The sequence below is a fragment of the Terrapene carolina genome, unplaced genomic scaffold, assembly GCF_002925995.2.
Source record: "Terrapene carolina triunguis isolate 2854851 unplaced genomic scaffold, T_m_triunguis-2.0 Scaffold95, whole genome shotgun sequence".
In the NCBI taxonomy this organism is placed as follows: Eukaryota; Metazoa; Chordata; order Testudines; family Emydidae; genus Terrapene; species Terrapene triunguis.
In genome coordinates, this window is record NW_020664446.1 from 16821069 (window position 1) to 16842937 (window position 21869).

At 39.6% G+C, this 21869-nt stretch overlaps 1 protein-coding gene across 2 annotated transcripts in view; it reads left to right on the plus strand.

Moving 5' to 3' along the window:
- INPP5F (inositol polyphosphate-5-phosphatase F) overlaps positions 1–21869 on the plus strand; it is a 94034-nt gene that overhangs the window by 37715 nt on the left and 34450 nt on the right. Inside the window, exons 3-6 of one of the 2 annotated variants that reach the window (XM_024206243.3) lie at positions 6893–7029; positions 14760–14888; positions 21028–21195; positions 21575–21631. In XM_024206243.3, coding sequence (XP_024062011.1) covers positions 6893–7029; positions 14760–14888; positions 21028–21195; positions 21575–21631 — 491 coding nt within the window. The remainder of the gene's footprint in view (positions 1–6892; positions 7030–14759; positions 14889–21027; positions 21196–21574; positions 21632–21869) is intronic. The other variant, XM_024206244.3, reaches the window with a different exon arrangement.

The following is a 21869-nucleotide window of genomic DNA, read 5'->3' on the forward strand; positions in this document are numbered from 1 at the left end:
GTTCTGGGCACCACCAAAATTTCTACAAACCTGCCACCCCTGATCCTGCCCTGCAAACCTGAACTCCCAGCATTCTCAGGACACATGCTGATCCCTAGTGGCCACTGCTGATATCCAGCACCTCCCTCCTCTCTTAACCTGTGAGTCCCTTCCTGGATTGGAACTGGACTGGAACCAAAGACCATCTTGGAAGCAACATTACCAGCCCAAGCAGTCAAAAATCATGAGTTAGACCCCCCCAAAATCACAGGCTCTACCGCCACCACTTCATTCATTCTTCGGCGGCAATTCGGCGGCAGGCCCTTCCCTCCGAGAGGGACTGAGGGACCCAGGGCCGAATTGCCACCGAAGAGCCGGCCCTGGGGGAGGGCACAATTTTATATTCTTGCCTCGGGCGCAAAAATAACTAGTTACGGCTCTGCAGGCCAGGACGTTCCTTCCCAAAGTGAGATTTCAAGCCCTTGGCGACATCATTCGAGGTCTCAGGTGGTTCCCTGCCACCGGAGCATGGAACTGCCTGAAACTTCTAGGACACCTGGCTACTTGTACCTTCAGTCATGGCTAATATCAGTGTATCGGCCAGCCCGGGACAGTTTGGACAGGATTGTAACCCTGCCTTGCCCGCTACTCAGCTCACTCGACCTGCAGGTAGTATGTGCAAGGATCCCCTTCACCAGCCCTCAGCCATCCCTCTCGCTAGTGACAGACACGTCAGACTTGGGCTGGGGGGCACATTTGGGAGACCTCAGAATGCAAGGCCTCTGGTCTCAGGCGGCTCTTGCTCTACACATCAATGTCAGAGAGCTGAGAGCAGCATGCCTGGCATGCCAGACTTTCCGAGCCCACCTAGCAGGGAAATATGTATCAGTCATGAGAGACAACTCCGTGGTGATGTTCTGTATCAACAAACGGGGGTGAAAGCTCCTCTCCCCTTTGCCAGGAAGCCCTCGTGCTCTGGGACTTCTGTGTAGAGCACTCAATACACCTGCAAGCATCATACCTCCCTGGAGTATAGAACGAGTTGGTGGACCATCTCAGTAGTTTGTTCCACGGCCACAACTGGTCCCTTCATCCAGACATAGTGAACTCAGTCTTTCATCAGTGGGGCTTTCCCCAGATAGACCTGTTTGCCACGCTATGCAACAGGAAGTGTCAGCTGTTCTGCTCCTTCCTGAATCACAGCCTGGGCTCCATCACAGGCGCATTCTTCGTCCCATGAGGAGGCTGTCTCCTATACACGTTCCTGCCTGTCCCTTTCGTTCACAAGGTGCTCCTCAAGATTCGGAGGGAATGAACTTTGGTGATATGATATTGATAGTTCCAGCCTGGCCCTGCCCGCACTGGTACACATCACACCTGGAAATGTCCGTGGAAGCTCCAGTCACCTGCTGCTCTTCCTGGACTTAATAACTCAGGATCACGTTCGTCACCAACACCCGAACCTCGAGTCGCTCCACCTCATGCCGTGTTGGCACCATGGCTGAACCCATGGCACTTTCTTGCTCTGATCAAGTCAGAAAAGTTCTCCTGGGCAGCAGGAAACCCTCCACGAGAGCTACCTACCTTGCCAAGTGGAAGAGATTTTCAATCTGGTCGGCTCAGCACCATTCGTCTCCAACACTCATCTCAGTGCCACTAATACTGGACAATTTTCTCCACCTCAAGCAGAAGAGATTGTCTGTGTTGTCAATAAGAGTTCACTGGACTGCCATCTCTGCCTTCCATCCAGGAGTAGAGGGGCGATGTGCTCCCTGCTCTCGCTCTCTCTCATACAAGGTGGCATTTCTGGTGACGATAACCTCAGATGGAGGGTGTCTGAGCATCAGAGCCCTCTTACACTGTATTCCATAAGGACAAGGTTCAGCTCAGGCCTCACCCGGCTTTTCTCCTGAAGGTTGTCTCCCAGTTCCACATCAACCAGGACATCTTTCCTCCCTGTAGTCTACCCTAAGCTGCACTTGAGTGGCAGGGAGCAAAGGCTTCACTCATTGGATGTCCGCAGAGTGCTAGACTTCTACATCGAGAGAACGAAACCGTTCCAAAAGTCCGTCCAGGTATTTGTGGCAGTGGCGGACAGAAAGGTCTTCCTGTCTCCTCTCAATGTATCTCATCATGGATCACATCCTGCATTCATGAGTGCTACAACTTGGCAAGGGTGCTTGCTCCTTCGATCACTGTACACGTCACCAGGGCTCAGGCCTTTTCAACGGCGTTCCTGGCGCAGGTTCCCACCCAGGAAATCTGCAGAGCAGCGACATGGTCCTCCGTGCACACTTCGACCACACACTATGCAATCACCCAGCAGGCCAGAGACGATGCAGCCTTTGGAAGAGCGGTGCTCCAATCAGCGGAGGACTCGGACCCCACCTCCTGAACTTGGGCTTGTGAGTCACCTGATTGGAATTGAGATGAACAAGCACTAGAAGAAAAAATGATTACTCACCTTCTCGTAACTGTTGTTCTTCGAGATGTGTTCATGTCCATTCCAATACCTACCCTCCTAACCCTCTGTCGGAGTAGCCAGCAAGAAGGAACTGAGGGGGTGGCAGGTTGGCAGGATCCTATATTGGGCGCCATGAAGGTGCGACTCCAGGGGGCGCCCAGGCGTGTGCGTGAGTGGGAGGCTGCTGCGGGCATGACGCACTGTGTGAGTGGGTGGGGGAGCGCTGCTATGGGCATGGCTGCATGTGCAGCTGCCCAGAGACTAAGTGCAGGGCTATCAATTACAATGCAGATCTATTTCTAAGATCTGGCCTGTCTTATGTCTCCAGTGTACAGCTTTTTTACTAGAGTGACAGAGCTTCCATTTTAAGTGGAAATTCTATCCCTGTTTGAAGTGTCTAATGTTAATTTTGTCATATAGCAGTTCAGTTTCTTTTTTTAAAAAGTGTAATTTTTTTTTTGCTACTCTTCATCTTTTTTGGAAGGCCATGTGGGGTATAGCCACTTCTCCAGAGGCTGTTAATGCAGAACAGCACAGGAAAAAGGAAGTGCTCTTCAGGTCTAGTCAGTGCTTAGCTCTAGCCTTGTGCAAACAGATCTGTTCTTTGTGTCAGTAACTCTTAGGAGAGCCTCTTCAGTGGTTGTGACCATCCCTCATCCTTGATTGCTTTTTAAACTCACTTGAACAGCAGTACTGATATAACACAACACCACTTCCAGAAGTTTTGGGCTATATCTGGCTTATAGGAGTATCTTTGCTTTGACAGTTCTATGGTGCCTTCCTCTTCAGTCAATAGACAGCAAGACTGGCATACATACAGTATCTCATAGAAATTGGCCAGGAAGTCAACTTTCTTTTCTGTACATGGGAATCTACAAAACTCTATGCTATGAGTTTCTAAACATGCTTTTCTATGAAAAAAGTTTAATCTACCCAAACGCATCTAGATTTTGAGTCTGGAAGACACTTGTGCAGTAGATCAAATTTTGGACCTCAAACATTGACTTTTGTTCAATATCTTTAACAATGTACAATGCCCAAAATTATTCCTGCCCCCCCCTTAAATACTTATTCTGTATAAATACCTTTAATTAAATGATTTCCCTGCAAAGTAATTTGTTTTCTTCCTTTGTATTTTTTTAAAATGTTTTTGTAGCATTGCTCGAGTGTTTTTTTTCTGCCCTGGTCTACCCTTTAGTTGTAGGACTAAGAGAAAATAGAAGTCCTAAAAGTGCTTCCAATTTATCCTTATCCTTTAGCTCAAGCCTTAGAGCAGTGCTTCTCAAACTTATTTGATTATGCCCCCCTTCTTTGTGTCTGTACTAGTTTATGTCCTTCCTCCTTTCCCCACTGCCTGCCCTCCCTCCCTCCCCCACCACCACACAAGTACATATGCTGATATGTGCTACGGTGGTGCTTCACTTAACTCAGTTTAGACTCCTTTGTGTTTCATTTTGGTTGGGTTTTTTCTATTGCACGAATTAGCCAATGATCCATTGTAATAAGCGCAAAAGCAAAACTCTGATTGTGGTCCTTGCTTACAATTAAATGTGCACACTGCGTCGTAGCAAATGTATTAACATAGAGATGTCAACGACTTTGTTAAGCTTGCATAGCATTATACAAAAATCCATCAAAATGCACAACGCCATCTAGAGTCAAATGCACAGCACCATCTGAGGACCTAGTATATCTGGAGGAATCAGCTTTGCTAGTTATTCATTGCTGTGGGTAAAACGTGCAATAAGCCCCCGCCTCCAAGCTTCTCACCTCCCCCCCCCAATACTTTTTCTCCCCCCCCACACCTTTGAGAACCTCTGCCTTAGAGGGTGGATTCCTTCCCCATGCCACTTGTGTAGGGTCTAGACAGAGATTCTGATGTCTATGGAGCCATAGTTTTCACATCACGCTCATACTAATTCTAGGAAACAATACTCTCTGATATTTATTCTTGTTGGGAACCAAGAAACTTGTTTTCGAAGGTAAAGCTAGTAGGCTAACAACTTAATAAGGATGGAATGTAAGAGTAGAATATAATAATCAATAGTTTGGCTATCTCTAAATAGGAAAGTGATAAATCTCCCCTGTGTTGGTAGTTTGTTTAATCCCCTCTCTATCTATTGCACAATTACACAATTACTTTTGAAGATAAATAATACCAGAAAAACATTGATAAAATACTTTATAAAGATGAAATTTGTACAGCCATGACAAACTTCAGTGCACAAAACAATTTCTGCTTTGTCTGCTGTGGTCTGTCATTAAATAATCTGTTCCTACTATTTTGTTAGTCAGTGTGTTTACTTAGGAGGTGCCGTACACAGCGTCTAGTTTTATAACCTTCAAAGTGAGGTGCATATCATCATGATCAGGATATAATTTTAAATTCAGCAGTATATCTTGTTCTCTTGGGTATTACATAGGATTTATTAATGTTGTCTTAAGCAAGCTCAACTTCCTTTAGTCTGTTTTTAACCACTCAATCCCTCTTTTAAAACACAGCTGACCAAACCAAATTTTTAAAAATAACAGAAAAAACCTCTACCATCTTTTTGGTAATGGTAACATTCATTAAATGCAATACCTTAATTGTTCTATGTTTTTATGTGTATGGGGGGAGAGGGTTACTACATGGTCTTTTAAAAGGAAAACTTCATTTCCTTACAGAAGAAACAAAAAAAAACCCCAATTGGATCATCCCTTTCCAGAAAGAGTTTTTACTACAGAACATTCCCAAGTGCTTTGTCTATCCCATCTTTCAGTGACATCAGTGATAAATTTCCATTTAATGATGGGAAGAAAAGAGATGCTGCCTCACTTATTGAGTTATCCAGTATTACCAGTGAAGATGCTGGCAGCCTGATGCTGTCTGCTGGAAAGGAAAATGATTAAACACTACTATGGTACAGGAGATAATGCAATAGTAAGAGAAGGGACCTAGATACTTGATTCCCATTTAAGGTTAACGTTAATAAACTTCAGGGGTTTTTAAACTCAGTTCTTTTCCTACCATTCAGATATAGGAGTTAGATAACAGTAAATATATCATCCTGGTTTTGGGATGTGGTAGGGTATTTTTAATGGCAGCTCATGGAAAACTGCAAACAGCTCTGGAATAAATCCTGAATTCTGCATTGAAAACATGCTATAGAAACCGGAAAAAAATACCGTTGATAATCTTTGTTTAATTTTGATGTATCCTTTTTGTTCCATAGAGAAAAAAAAAAAAAAAAAAAGAAAAAAAAAAAAAAAAAGTAGCTGTTTAGCTAAGGAGAAAACATGGGAGATTCCAAATATATCTAAGAAAGGAAAGAAATTCAATAGCAATAAAGTTGCTAAATAGGTTGCCAACATTCAGGTGTTAAGTTTTCCAAATGTGGAACTGTCCATTTACAATAATGGGTCTTTAACGTTTCTATGTTATTGTGTATGATACTTTGCCTTTTCTGGTCTTGTTACTATTGCTAACTGTTGAGTTTAAGAACTAGAGATTGTTGAGTCCAACAAATAGCGAGGGTGTGTGTTTATAAAAAACAAACAACAAAACACAGCATATTGGACAAGAGAATGGAGTTAGTCTGATATTTTTGGTTTGTTGTTAAAACAGTAACAATATAGTTTTATGGATTAACCATGGACAGGAATTTAGGAGGCCTGTGTATGCCACTTAACTTCTGTCTAGTTCCCGATCTCTTTTTGAATTGTTGAGGGTATGATAAACCTGTCTGCTTCACATGGGTGTCAGGTATTACACAGTTCTTTGTTGCAAAGATTATTTAGGTGCCAGTATAACTAATATTTCCCTCATTACAAAACTAAGCTTTTGTCTCTTAATCCCCATGGTTAACATGCACATTAAAAATACAGGCTCTATAATTTGATTAAACCTGATTTTAGGGCATAGTGTTCATGTCTGTGTACTGAAATGATCTGTTCACATTACGACCATTTAAAATGGACACAGCAGCTGTGTTTAAATGTTTTATTTACTTTCCATTTTTGTGTGATACAGCCTCGTGGGAGAGTTTTTCCCTGCTAGCTGACTTTTCCATGCAGTGAACTCCAATTTTCTTCCTTTTCTGTTTCTAATGATACAGAAATCAAATTGGCTGACCTTGTTTTGAATGTGCACTAGCATTATTGATGTTGGCAGGAATGTGCATAACTCTGGGATCATTTTAATTGCTGTCGGTGAAGCAGTGGTGCCCTCTCCCTTAATAGCTTATCCCACAACATGGTGACTTTCCTTAATATTTCAGTGGTAGAGTAGCAGAGGGTTTTTTCTTCCCACAAAGATCAGGATAATCTGGAGGGAATTGGCCTATGAGATTATAACATTTTTAAGGTAGGAGTAAGGTTTTGGGTTTAATATGATTAAGTGTCCTCTCAGTGAATATGGTTTAATTATTTTCTGTTGTGACACTAACAGATTTTGCTGATGTTTTCCAGATCTACCATGGTGGCTACTTCTCATTCGCCAGAAAGCATTGATTGGCAAGCTTCCAGAAGGCCATGAAGTATGCAAAATAACCAAAATTGCAGTGATTCCACTCTCTGAAACAGACCCTCAGGATCTGGAGTTGGAGGTATGATTTTAAAATCTTGGAAACTTCTAATTTGAAAGTCTTAGTACCTCACACACCTTGTCTCTCTATCTTTTATTGGACCAACATATCCCCTGGGATGCATAGGAGGTGACAGATGTTGGCATGGATGCCCATTGCCTCCACTCTGACATGCAGTCCTACTTGCTTTGGTGATCATGACTCCTGTAGGAGTCCTTCATACACAAACGTCTCTTACTATGTCTGCCCCAGGACTTTTCTAAAGGGGACTTCACAGAAACGAGGGAAAACTGTACAAATTAAATACACCCTCAGACTGTATTAACTTTCACTGTAGGTTGGGAGGAAAAGAATACAGAGTAATCTGATCAGATTGTCAGTCTCCTCAAATTCTGCAGAGGTTGAAACTATTGTGGGGGCTTTTGTGTAAGCCACAGAGGGGAAATTCACACCACCTTTAGGCTCAGGCTACCCTCACTGCAGAGATACAGAGGGGAGGATAGTACCTATAAAGGTAAGATCATCAGGAGCTTCAGTGGGAAATGACTGACACACACTAAATAAAAGTGGGGATGTTCATGCTTATTTTGTGGTTTTCAATAGGATATCTTCAGAACTATAGAGCTAATCTTGTTAGTAAGAAATGCTCCAGTCTAACAAATCCAGAATGTATTCTTTAAATGTCAATACAATTAAGGTGTATTGACATTTAAGGTTTATAACTAACTGGGAAATGAAATCTTTTAAAGAATTATTCATTCAACAATTATGGGAAGTTGCTGTTGTGTGGCAAAGCACTCTTTCTGTCAGACCCCCTTTTGGGGTCTGAGTGTGTTACTTCTACATTATTAGCTCCTGCCCGCCCATGGTCTTCTAGCAAGTTGTGCAGAAATAGGAGTAGAACTGCATGAATATGTGCATCCGGTGTTGCTGACAAACCTCCCACTAGGATAGTATCTGGTAACTATACTATTAATAATCACCCATCAAAAATCAAAATTTCACTCTTCTGTCACAAAAATTTGTGGAAGAAAACACCCAGATAATTGTCAAGGAATCTATATAGCTTATTCAGTTTCTTGGTAATCTGTAGTGGAGACTTGAAGATTAATAATAAAACTCTATAGTCTTCTTTTTTTCTCCTTGATGAAATTTCATTAGAAACAAGATGTTATTTACCTCCATTCTAAACAAGAGATTATGGAAATAACTAATTGCTAACTAGCAGAAAATCCCTGAAAAGACACAGATTTACTGAATTTTACAAGACCTAGTCTACATAAACTGGACCAGGTTGTTTGTTTAAAAAAAATAAACAAATAAAAAGGTGGGTGGACTGGATGGCTCATTGAAATATATGGAGCCTTTCATATTTAGGACAGGGTTTTAATCTGGCAGAAGTCACTAATCACTGAACAGCAAAATGGCTTATGTCAACTGGAAATTAAACCATGGTTTTTATGTTCCTACTTGAATAAGTGATATTGCTCTCACATCTAGTTATGAAAACTTTTTTTTTTTTGGCCTTCCTGATGTTTAAATTAAGATTTCTGTAAAAAAGTTCAGTACAATAACAATTCTCTGAAATAATCTGAGGTTTAGTGATTTCATTCTGACTTGTAGCATGAATAATTAGTGCACGGATGACAGTTAACAGATGGTAATTTTATGGTCTGCAAAATAAAGGACTGAGTTTGTAAGCCTTTGATTCAGTCATAACTACCTGTCAGACATAAATGTATAAAGTGTTTAATTTCAGTTTGGATGTTGATTATTCAAATGCTTAGAAAAAGGTGGCTTTGAAATGTAATGCTGCAACATGGTACCCAAAGCAATAGTTCACTAGATTTCATGAGGAACTGTAGATATCTTCTTTGCCTTATCATGATGTAGAGATACAAGTCTAAGCTGTGATGAGAGAAAATTTGTTTGAAAACCCTATACAAAATATCTCTGTCTCAGTGGAACAGTTCACCAATACATCTAACGGGGAAACAACTTTGTGATGAACTGGGGGACATCTGTATTTTTTTATTATGATGTATAGCTCTATTAAATTTACTATCATATTGTCTGCTACACGGGTGCCAGGAGTTAACGTAGTCCTGGAGGTTTTTACACACGTGCAGGAAGGCAGGCAATAGTTCTAGATAGCCTAATCACTGATGCTTAAACAATATGGGTGTCAAGACACCAGGTTTTTGTCCCTGTCCAAGGGGGGGACAGTGGAGACTATTGGCTAAAGACTGTGGGCTTGCTAATGATTCTTAACTGCTGTAATGAACGCAGAGGAGTAGAAAATGGAAAAAACCCAGGGGAAGGACAGGAATAGACAAGGTGTTTAGAATCTATTGTTAAAAAGAGACTTGTGTGTACGGGGGGACGGTAGTGGTAGGGGTTGTGATGTTGCAATCCATATACTTATGATCTGAATATGACATAACTGAGATGTACTTTATGCAAGATGACTCATGTAAGATATCATTGGAAAGGTTATGATTTACTGAATGTAATTATCCAACTTGTGTGCCTGTATCATTTCTGTATCTAAAGTTAGGAATATGGCTACGTAACAATTACAACTGGGTGTATATTGGGAAGGCACCCACCCACTACGACACGCCATCAGATTTGATGGGCCATTAGGAAAGAACAACAAGATTGTGAAGATACTAATCTCTCTCCCTCCTGGGAGTTATGTCATGGGACATAACTCTGACACTACTAGGTCAGGTGGTCTTGTCACTTGATACTAAACACTATCTTGGACTTCTTGTAACTTTCCACTAAAAGGAAAGAGAGGGGTCAAGTTTGGGAAACAAAGGATCCCCGCCTTATGTAAATCTTATTTAAGGGCGGGGAGGAAGGCAAAGGGGACTCTACTCCATGGCCTGTCTGCCCAAGAAGAAAGACTGCTAAAGACACCTGAAAGGGCAGGCAAGCGGGGAGTCCAGATTGAGACGGGGGTCCAGTCTGAAAAGAAATATAACTAGAACTCTAAGTTACAGAAACTTTGCAACCTGCCTAAAATAACATTTAGGGTAACAAATTACAAAAAATTTGTAACCTCAGCAAAGAGTCCTGTGGCACTTTATAGACTAACCTGTTTCCTGTTTCTTAAGTATATGGAGCTTAGCTTCCATATTTTGTTTTATTTGCTCGGTACTCTGCTTTGTTCTGTCTGTTATCTCTTATATTCATTTAAAATTCACCTTTTGTAGTTAATAAATTTATTTCTTGTTTATAATATAACCCAGTTTGTGCAATTTATAATTTGGTGCGGGGGGTAAAGAGGCTGTGCATACCTTCCTCCACATTGAGGGAGGAGCTGGATTTCATAATATACCTTTGGGTGTGCACTCTAAGGGAGGTGGACACCTGAGTGCTGGGGCAAATCACTTAAGCTGAGTCTTCTCGGGCCTGGTCTACACTGGGGGAGGGGGATCGATCTAAATTACGCAACTTCAGCTACATGAATAATGTAGCTGAAGTCGACGTACTTGGATCTACTCACTGTGGTGTCTTCACTGCGGTGAGTCGACTGCTGCCACTCCCCTGTCGACTCTGCCTGCTCCTCTCGTGTCGATGGAGTACAGGAGTCGATGGGAGAGTACTTGGGGGTCGATTTATCGTGTCTAGACTAGATGCAATAAATTGACCCCCACTGGATCGATCGCTGCCTGCCGATCCGGCGGGTAGTATAGACATACCCTCAGTGTCTGTGTCATTCTGCAGTTGGGTGTGGCCATGCCTGTGTGTGTGCTGGAGGAGGCAAGCTGGCTCAGCAAGACAGGTAAAAAGGGTGTCCAGACTGGCAGAACAGGCTGGCTCAGTGGTATCTCAGCACATCAGGTGGCATCTTAAAGGCGGGGGACAACCTGTCACAGGGTGAAGGACTAGACCTTCCTGGAAGGATGCTAAGACCCAAAGGGCTCTCAGTAGGGCTGAGGAAACCAAGGGAGTGTCTTGCATGCAAGTATTATTTGTCCATAGATCTGTATATCGCTTATGTTTTGTCAGAGTAAAGTATTTGTAGTTCAGAAGTGCCTTCGCAAAGTCTGTTACTCGTTCTAACTGTCACAATGTTCCCGAAGGGTTCAGCTGTGAACTTTAGTGCACACAAGAGTAGAGCTCTAGATGGGGTGTGCTTAAGCAACTGGGGAGAGTTGTGGAAAAAGTCTCTAATAAATAATCTCTCTTACTGATTGCCCAGTGATTGAGAGAAGTATTTATAGATTCCAAATTTGTATGGAACATTTTTGAACTTTAGTTCAACGGTAAACCTTTTGTAAAAATAGTAAGATTTGGCATATTGCTGTTGCTTTTATCTCTCTCACTCTCACACATACACAAACAATGTGTGTGTGTTTGAGGTAATGTCATTAACATGTCGCTTCTAAGGGTACGTCTACACTACCTGCCGGATTGGTGGGTAGTGATCGATCCCCAATCGCTCTGCCGTCGACTCCTGTACTCCACCGCGGTGAGAGGCGGAAGCGGAGTCGATGCGGGAGCGGCGGAAGTTGACTCCGTGCCATGAGGACGTGAGGTAAGTCGACCTAAGATACGTTGACTTCAGCTACGCTATTCTCATAGCTGAAGTTGCGTATCTTTGGTCGATCCCTCTCCTAGTGTAGACCAGGACTAAGTGTAAAATCCTTTATTTCTTTCCTTCCCATATAATGCTCTCTTATACTAGAGAGGACATGGGATGACAATGAAATTGTGATTAACTCTGAAGTTTCAGAATACTAAATTTGCAGAACTACTTCAGAATGTATTAGAAGAGATCTGTGTAACTCATGATATTTCATTTGACATAAAAGTATTATGAACTTTATGATATTTTATTTGATATCATAAAAGTATTACTGAAATGAATTTGTTCACCATTCTGTTGTTTGTACGTCAATCTAGAATTGTAAGCCAGTTTCCACTTGTAAGAGAGCAAAATACAAAGCTGCTAGAAAAGTTTCCCAAATCTGTAGGATTTTTGCAGATTTGAATGTCAGTTTTATTTGGCCCTAGTATATTTTACTATCCGCTATCACTGTAAGACCCAAAGGGAGAGTATTTTAGCTCATTAAACTAAGTTGCTTTAGTTCTTGGTGGACCTGGATTTTAGTTTATCTATTGAAACTTTGTAACCTGCTCCTCAGGAGTCTGATACTTTGCAGATAACAAAGCTGAGAACACTACTTTCACCCTGTTTTAAGGAAAGTGGCCCTTAAAAAAATCTTACACCATCTCTATTATCCAAGTAATCTAGTGGAAGAAGAGCATTCATCCTGGAGAGGTGATGACCTCTCAGAGAGAGGGCTGAGGCATATCAGTCGGAGCTGTAAGGCAGCGTGTAATGCTAGTGCCTGATCTGGGGCTAGAGGATCTAACAGGACAGGGAGACGTGATGATCAGTGAATTAAGTTAATCTAAAACTTAAAAAAACCCAAACCCAAAACAACAGCAAAAAGAAAAAACACCCTGCCAAGGCACACTGCTCTGGAAGTGTAAACTAGGTATACAGAGATCATAGTGAGAAAACAAATTACAGCATGTGAAATAGTGTAATTATTATAGCCCCAGTAAATTGAAATAACTTCAGTGAAATGTGTATAGCTTGATTACTTTGCATTGGTATTCTATCCTCACAATGAGATTTAACAGATGCTATAGTTTGTCATTGGTGCGGGATTCTAAAGTTGCTCGCTAAAAGAGATGCGCAAAACCAGGGCAATATATGTTTATGGGCTAGGAATTTAGTGGTGTTGTGTAATAATGGTCAAACATCCTCATTTAGCATCTTTTTCCAATCTTAAGTGTGACTAACTTGAAATGGGGAGGCAGACTTGAATTACTTCTGAAAAGATAGATGAATATACCCTATATTAATACATGGAAGGAAGGGAAATTACATATTGTGGTATATTTGGAATAAATTCTGGACAACGTCACTTGATCACAAGGAAGATATAATTGGGCAAAGTACAAAGGGTAAACAATGCTAATGTGTACCTTATCGCTAACTAGGAGGGCCTTAATTTAGTTCTTGATTGCAGGGCTCATGTGGCACTGCGTTGGTCTGCCCTTGCAGTTTTTTCCAATAGTCAGTGCCTCAGTATTGCCAAACCTGATTCTTCAGTAAACATGAATCAGGCCCCCAAAATCATTATTTGGTTTAAAAATGACAAGATTTTTAAAGTTGTATTTTTATTCGTCTTCTATATTTTTGTGCCTTTAGGGATCATGTTCTCAGTCTCTCTTCACATGCATGGAGGTGTAAAACTTTTTTACAAATGAAAGCTGAGATTCTCACATAAACACCTGACTCTAAATGGGGAACTGGGGCTTTAGAAAAAATATCAAATATCATGACTTTTGATGAAATCGCAAGACTTGACAACATTGCAGCACATGATGAACATGTAATACTGTATATACCTATGTACAGGTAAAAACCCCATCATTTAGCCATGAGGGAGCTTCTCAAGCTCACAACTGATCAGTACCTGTCACACTGTTGCTCCCTGTAGGAGGTTGGGAAAAAGCCAACTAATTATAATAATGCTGTAAATCTAGATAATCCTGGAATTTTATAACTTTAAACTTATTGCCAGTCTAAAGATACAATTAAACGGATATGCTAGAAGGTGTATGAACGTACCATCCTTTTACTTTCTGCTTTTTCTCTTTCTGTAACATGGTGGTTAGTACCTTTTGGTTTGTTCAAGGTAAATAGAATTGAAGATCTGAACTAACAAATCTTTGGTAATTACTTACTGATGCCTATGGACAGATTTACATTCTGCCCTTTGGGGAGGCAGAGAGAAGTAAAAGTAATTGCTGGTGTGCCATGTCAAAGGCAAAGATGAGGAGACAGGGGGAGAGTGTCTCAGAATGGTTCAGCGTTGGATGAAGGAACCAAGGTGTACAAGGCACCATAAGTGTAATTCCTCTCCTTACTGATATACATTAGTATTTTAGGATTAAAAATATTTGTGTATAAATAGAAAATGAAACTTTCATGTATTGTATTCACAATTCTTTAACTGTATCACTTTAAAAATAAGACATAATCTGCAGTCTTTTCTGAAGACACAATCTGAAAAAGTGAGTGCACTTAACCGGGAAAAAAAGTGACTTCTGTTTTATCTACCAAACACAAGAGAAATTAGGACAGAACTGTAGAATTGTGCACTGGTATGTTCATAAGTAAGTAAGATTGAGCTTTGGAGTGAATGATTTGAATCTTGCAGAATTATCTATGGAAGTACTGCTATTAACCAGTAATTCCCTCTTTAAAAAAAGAATTTATTCAGCAATTTAAAATATCAATGTAACTTCCAAAGACTAGCATAACAATTAACAGAGCTTTTTATAATCCACATTTGTATTGTTTAGTGGCAGTTCAGTATTGACAAGCATTCTTTGGTGGAGCATGCTTGTACTGTACATGTCAAAATACGTGGTTTGATTTTTGTCACCTTTTTTTATTATGTGTATAAGTAGTTACTGCAGTGAATAAAGAACACATTATAAAGCATGCAATTAAAAATGCAAGAAGTAGATGGAAAGATGTAAATATTTTTTATTGTTGTACTCTGATGAAGATATTAGCATTATTTTTAATCTTACTGAGAGTTTAAGTACATGTTAATGAAATCTAATTTTATTTAAAAGGTAGTAAATAAAAATTGCTGTTGGGACAAATGTTAAGTATCAACTTTAACTGACACAGTATTTTTATTATTTAGCTCTGTAAAAAGCATCACTTTGGGATAAATAAGCCAGAGAAGATTACACAGTCTCCAGATGACTCTAAATTTCTACTCAAGACCTTTACTCAAATTAAATCAAATGTGTCTGCATCAAATAAAAAGAAGGTGAGGATTTACTATTTAATTTGTGTGGTTTGTCAAAGCATTTTTGATTTAGTGATTTGAAGGCTGTGGTGAATAACCAGAGTAACATAATACACCCTGTAAAGAAAACCAGTAAAAGACCTAGAATTATATAGTATATAACACAAAGAAAACAAATTGACTTCCATCCTGAGTATTTCATTTTAGTCCTCATGCTCGTTCATTTGATTTTATGTAATATAGATTTGCAGAAGGTGGGCCCATAGCATTAAATGTTCAACTGTTACAGAATTATATTCACTTGGAATGGAAAGTACATTTGAAGAGTTCTCCTGATGAAGTGGAGTTAATAGAGATATTTTTCATCTTTATAAAACAATTTGCTAGTTATAAAACTAGTTGCTAACTCTGTAATAAGGAGAAAAATTGTGCATACAAAACATTCTTCTATCTTATAACCCTAATCATAAAGTCAACATCTTGAAACAAAATCCACGAGGATGGAACAGAGCAGAGATCTGTAGATATTGCCTAATTAATTTCAGAACTAATTTCAGTTTCCAGCAAAGTAGAAAAACAATTCAACTTTTCACCTGGAAAGTAGCCTGAAAAGGATACAAACACTTCAAATTATTTTTGGATTTGTGTACCTCGTGGATGAGAGATGAAGGTTTTTCCAAACTCTGTAGAAAGAAATCTGAAGTGACACTTAGGAGCTAAATCTAACAAACAATAGCACATGTGTACATACTGTATGCTATACAAACAAGCTAGTTTCAATAATTTTAGCACTTCAGAACACTTCTCTAGATGATCCCCATGATCTACTAAAACTGTAATTTCTACATCCACTGTTGTACACCGCCACCTCGATATAACGTGACCTAATATAACATGATTTTGCATATAACGTGGTAAAGCAGTGCTCCGGGGGGGCGGGGCTGTGCACTCCGGTGGATCAAAGCAAGTTCAATATAACACGGTGTCACCTATAACGCGGCAAGATTTTTTGGCTCCCAAGGACAGCATTCTATTGAGGTAGAGGTGTATCTGGTGCTTTTTAGTTTTTGTTTTTAAATCCTCAATGGAGTAGAATAAATCAATGCTGAATTAGTTTGAGACTTTTTAAAAAGTAGACTGACATCACACAAAGTAAAATACCTTCTTTATGCTTTTAAATAACGTGTACAGTCTAAAAGGACAGTGTGGTTATTAATGCATTTATTTTTGTGACCACCTGTTATTTATTGCAAGGTCTCTGCAGTCTGACCTGGTATGTGGTTTCTCCCAATAATTCTTCCTAAATGTTGGGGTCCTTCCATAGAATCCAGATGATAGGATTGACTTAAAGGGAGGTTCCCCTATGTATTTGTGGTAGGTGTGTCCAAGTCCTCACACGTTACTGATAAATTTTGATAACTTTGAAATTTTTGATTTAAAAACAAGTGGTTCCATTTTTTTTATATTTTGAGGAGATTGCAGAACAATATTTTGTGATAGTTGGAGGTATGCTTTTAGGCTCATGCTGATGTTAAACTCTCATAGAGATAGTGCTACAAAGAATTTTCGGTTGAATTCTGTCCTGTAATGAAGTGCATATACACATCCAACATTTGTTAGGGGAACTAGATGGAGGCTTAATCTTGAATCAATATTTAATTTTTTTTTTACTTATGGTATGTGTTCACTGTTTAATATAAGTACCTCTAATCCACTTTTTTTCTATTAAAGATTTTGGTTTGGCACTTGAATCTATGGGGTTGGTATTTTTTAATCCCTTTTATTGAACAAGGTGTTAGCACTTTGATGCTTGATAATGTAATCAGCCAGTTATTGATAGTAACAATACGTAAAGAGCAAATAAAAGAAGAGACTCTTCATAAAAGACTTAATGTTTTGAGTGTGATCTCTAGGAAGATTTTCCTTGTGGCAAATTGTGCTTTTGAAAGCACTGTACTTGATATTTTTTGGGGGTAGCATTTTTGAGGCACTAGTGGAGAACTGGTTGATTCATGGATGATGATATCTAAGTTAAACAGTTGTCACATGTAAAATAGAGAAATGTTTTCTCAAAGAACAGATGAGTTGACAGTGTTTGATTTTTTATAATGCAAACCTCTTTAAAAAGTTTATTTCTGAAGATGTTTGATAAACAATCATAGCTTGATACTATGGCATTTTATCTATAATGTCCTCTACCTTTTCTTCCCTTGTGCATTTTTTCCAGTAAAGTTAAATACATATTTTTAATACACTTGTCATTCTTGATACTGATTGGGATATACTTTAAATATTATTAGTTTTGTATTGCTGTAGTATCTGGTAGCCCCAACAACTTGCACCCTGTTGCCCCAAATAGTTAACAATAAGAACATAGGACTGGAAGGGACCTCCTGGATCATCAAGTTCAGTCCCCTGCTATCGCAGGCAACCATGTTATATAATCCTGTTCATAAACATATTAAGCTCCATCTTAAAACGGGTTAGATTTCGGGCCCTCACTACTCCTATTGGAAGGCTGTTCCAGAACCTCTCTCTGTTGATGGTTAGAAACAGTCTTCTAATTTCCAGCCTAAATTTACTCATGGCCAATTTAAATAGACAAGAAAAGTAAAGGGGATGGGGAGGAGGAGAAGGTTTATAACATATAAAATAATGGTTTACAAGCCTTGAGTTAGTTCCATAATGGGGGGAAAAAAAATGTTGGAGGTGGAGTTGGGCAGGGGATGGTAGGAGTGGAATACCTAAACAGAAAGGCAAAGGAAGGGGAAATGAGGAGAAGAGGAGTGGGGAATTCCATGAAATCTGCAAGGGGTTTTGCTGCTGTTGGTTTTATACGGAAGATGCTTGGATACTGTGGTGATGTGTGGCAGTATAAAACCCACATATAGAGGGAGGGAAGGACTGAGAGTGGCATGGAGGGAAGTGGGGTTAAGAGACTGTGTGTTGCAGGGGGGAGAGGGGGGGAGCTGTAGCAAGCAGCCAATCAGTAAAAGGGAAGAGTATTTCTAAAGAAGTCATTCAGGTGTTGCATTTAATTTACCTCTATGGTCACATGCATTAGGGCCCAAGACTTCAGTGTCACCATTATAGGTAGGCTTGGAAGGATTCGATTTTTTTATTGTAGATGTCGATTTCACTATACACACAAACAAACAAAAAAATTCCCGTGGATGATGACTGCAATTTACAGGCAGGCGAAGTAAGAAAAATGCGGCTTGAGAATTTACTAGAGTTTGATTTAAGGATATTTCCTTTGACATTTGATGTTGACAGTTTGTGTTTTAACAGTTATAAAGCTTTAACTTCTTAAGTCTACTATGATTAAATAATTGTCTGACCCCGATAATTTCCAGCAACTGTGAAAACTTAAATTGATAAATAAAAAAGCTTAAAAATAAACATTTATGTTAGCGTCAAAATTATAACAAAATGAAAATCAAATTCTCCAAGCCTAATTACAGGTTAAGAAGTTTCTTCAGTCATTTTCTTGACTTTCTCTTCCTGGGTATACTACCTGTTAAGGTGACAAGTGAGTGTCTTCTCTCCTGAAACCATATCAGAGCTGAACCTATCCTGGAGCTGCCATAGTCTGGCAAGCAGCTTTACATGCATACATTTTAATTTCATATTCTGTCTGGGAGGGGGTGATAAATGATAGTTTATTTTGAGTCTTTTAGATGTTAATCTAATTGAAAGTGATAGTTTGGTCGTTAGAAAACACTTTATAATCTCCAGTGTAAAAATCGGGCAATTTTTTTTTCTGTAGTCTGTCATCTCCTCTCTCTTGCAGCCATTCCCCACCTTCAGTCAGCAGCAAATGTATTTAATTTGTCATGGAAGTAAGTCCCCACTCCCTCTTCTTGTTGAAGGCTGCACTGCTGTTCAGAATGGCTATAGCAAAGGGGAGTGTGTGTGTGTGAGAATTCACAATGTTTCACACTCCCACTCCCAGAGCTCAGTCTGGCTTAATTGGCTGAAACACTCAAGAGGGAGAGTTTAGGCCCCCTGCTTAGCACTAACTTTCAACTGAAAGTGAGATTCTACTGGTAAAGTATTTCTGCTCAGTTGTACGTTCAGTTTTTTAAGTCCTGCTCTCTGTTCCTTTGAGTAACATAATAAAAATTAGTATTTTTATAAGCCTAGGTGTTAACATTGAGTTTCAATATTTAGAAGAACCAAATGGTGGAATGTAAAGATGTACATCAATAATCATGTGGGCCACTTCTGTTGGTGGCCTTGTATGGTAGCTGAAAGCCACCACTTCACAATATTTGGATACTTTAACACATGTTTATTTCCAGAGTACAGTAAACTGTGGATTTTGTCATATGTTTGCCCTAGAAAAAATTGATTGAAAATACCAAATTTCCATTTTTGCTTAGGACTAATATCTGAAGAACACTGGTTACTGATAAGTGTAAATCATAGAAAAATGTCATTTGATAACTTCTAGCTCTGTTGCACATACAAGACCCCACGTATGACTTTGCAGTAGTGCAAGTGACCCCATAATTTCAGTTTGGCTAGATGCCACATATTTGTGTTCTCTGAATCAAACTATACAAATGTCCAATTTCTTGCTGTCATTAAGATTGTCCACTTGCTGTTTTGCCTTGCTACTGTTTTTCTGGACATTCCCTTCTTACAAGATGGGGTTCAGTGGATTCCTTGTCTGCTGCCCTTAAAATGAGAATGGGAGGCAGCAAGAGGGACTTCGCTGGCAATTCAACGTAGCAAAAATGAGTGACCTGCTCAACTGGTCTTTTTCTCAGAAGTGTGGGCAGAAGAGGCTGAAGTGGAAATGGTTACCATCTACTACTTCTGCATGGCTTAGAATCATAGAATATCAGGGTTGGAAGGGACCTCAGGAGGTCATCTAGTCCAACCCCCTGCTCAAAGCACGACCAATTCCCAACTAAATCATCCCAGCCAGGGAACTATGCAGTAAGAGCGAAAGATGGCTGCTATGTGTGGCCCTAAACTCATCTGTTTCTTCTTGATTTAAAGACCTCAGCTGAAAACTGCTTCCTCCTGTTCTCAAGATGGTTCTTTTAGAACAATTTGTTCCCCCTCCGTCAGCCCATTTGCCTATGTGGCCACACAGCCCCAAAAGGCACCCAGATTGGAGTAGCATTCCTCTCTTACAAAGACAATAATAGGCATTGTTACGAATTTACATTGTGGTGCATTTCTAGATCTTTTTCATTTCAGCTGAAATATGTTGAAATCAACATTGTGGAATGATTCCCACTTTGGCTCAGAATCCAGTTTAGCTCTGCTGAATAAATCCAAGGGGCATAGGGAATTTTCATTTACTATAGTCACTTCTAACTTGCTGGTTTTATTACAGACAGGGATGTAATATTACCTCAGCATCTGCAGCATTTTGCTGTAGCAACAAGGCCTTTCTAAGTGCAAGAGATCCTTATCTATCCTATCCGTTTATTTTTGTTCTGTTCATGATCATGAGAGGAAGAAACTTTCACATGCATCTCTCTCCTTCATTCAGTTTTGACTTTGAACATCCTTCTGAAGAATCACTAATAAAATAGCTTAAATCACCAAAATTATTCCAGGTGAGATCCCTAACTTTTATAGATGTGACTGTGACTGCTTGCTTGATAAGTGCCTGTGGTTGTGTCTTCATAGTGTTGAAGTTAAAAAGAAGACTTGGGGCCCAAGTCTACTCAGAGAGAGACTCTACTCTAGCAAAATTCTTCTATTAGTCTTCAATTCTAGATTGAAATCTCCATGGTAATATTCAGTAGGTTGAAATCTTGAATGAAGTTAAATTGAATAAACCTGAGTAATTTAGCAAAACATTTTGTTAGGCCAATAGTTTTCATAAAATTCCCCAAACGGTCTATAAAATATGTTCATATCCAGCTTGCTTGCACCACCTTCTGGATACTGTTCTTGGAAAAAATGCTTTGCGATACATGAGATGCTCAAGGAAAGTTGCATTTGTGCCCAGCACCTCTAAGAATCTACTACTACTACTTTATTTTCTATTAAATTTGATCTTGCCTACATCTACATGGGCCTCTTCATCAGGAAAATTTGTTTTTGTTAGTGTGTGCATGCTGGTCTGCAAGTGTCCTTACCTGATTTTTATTTAGCTCCACTAAAAAGGTAATAATGTTCTTCTGTCTTGCAGATAAAAGAAAGTAAGGAGAAGGAGAAACTGGAGAGGAGATTATTAGAAGAACTCTTCAAAATGTTCATGGATTCAGACTCCTTTTACTACAGTCTGACTTATGACCTAACAAACTCTGTCCAGAAGCAAAGCTCATGTGAGAAGACTAACTTGCCACTGTGGAGGAAAGTAAGTATTTATATGTCAGAAGATGACTGCCCAGTCTGTGTTTTCAACATACTGTATTTGTTCTGAGTCCTAGTGGTATTGATTTTGAAACTTTTAAAGGTCAGATCATCAGCTGGTATAATACATCAACTGGCCCTACATTAAGTTTCTACATGATGAAAACAAAATTAAAAACTACCAAGAACATGTCTTGGTCTGAGATCTGTTCAAAATGTTTTGGATTAAGGGGGAGAAAAAAAAAAAAGAGCGAGCAGCGAAGGGTTGGATAACCAATTGGAGTTATTGGGTAGTTAATTCATTTTTGGGATCACATCTGTGTCTTTACCGAGAGGCTCTGAAAAACCTTGTTTAAAATACTGCCATTTTTATTCTCTTATAGGTTGATGACAGATTCTTTTGGAACAAACACATGATTCAAGATCTCATCAATACTGATGTGAGTAATTGTTTTCTAAAAAGTGTATCTTAAATTTGTTAAAGCTGAGCACAATTCAGTAGAGGTGGTCAGAAATTTTCTAACATAGTTGTCCAAAGGAAAATACAGGTTTGTTGCAATGGAAATATTCTGTGGGATTATGTTGATTTTAACTAAACTTTCCACAGAAACCTACCTGTTTTCCTGGTAGCTCATGTGCTAGGCTCCCCAGCACCTTGGCCGTCTGCCTGGTAGGGGA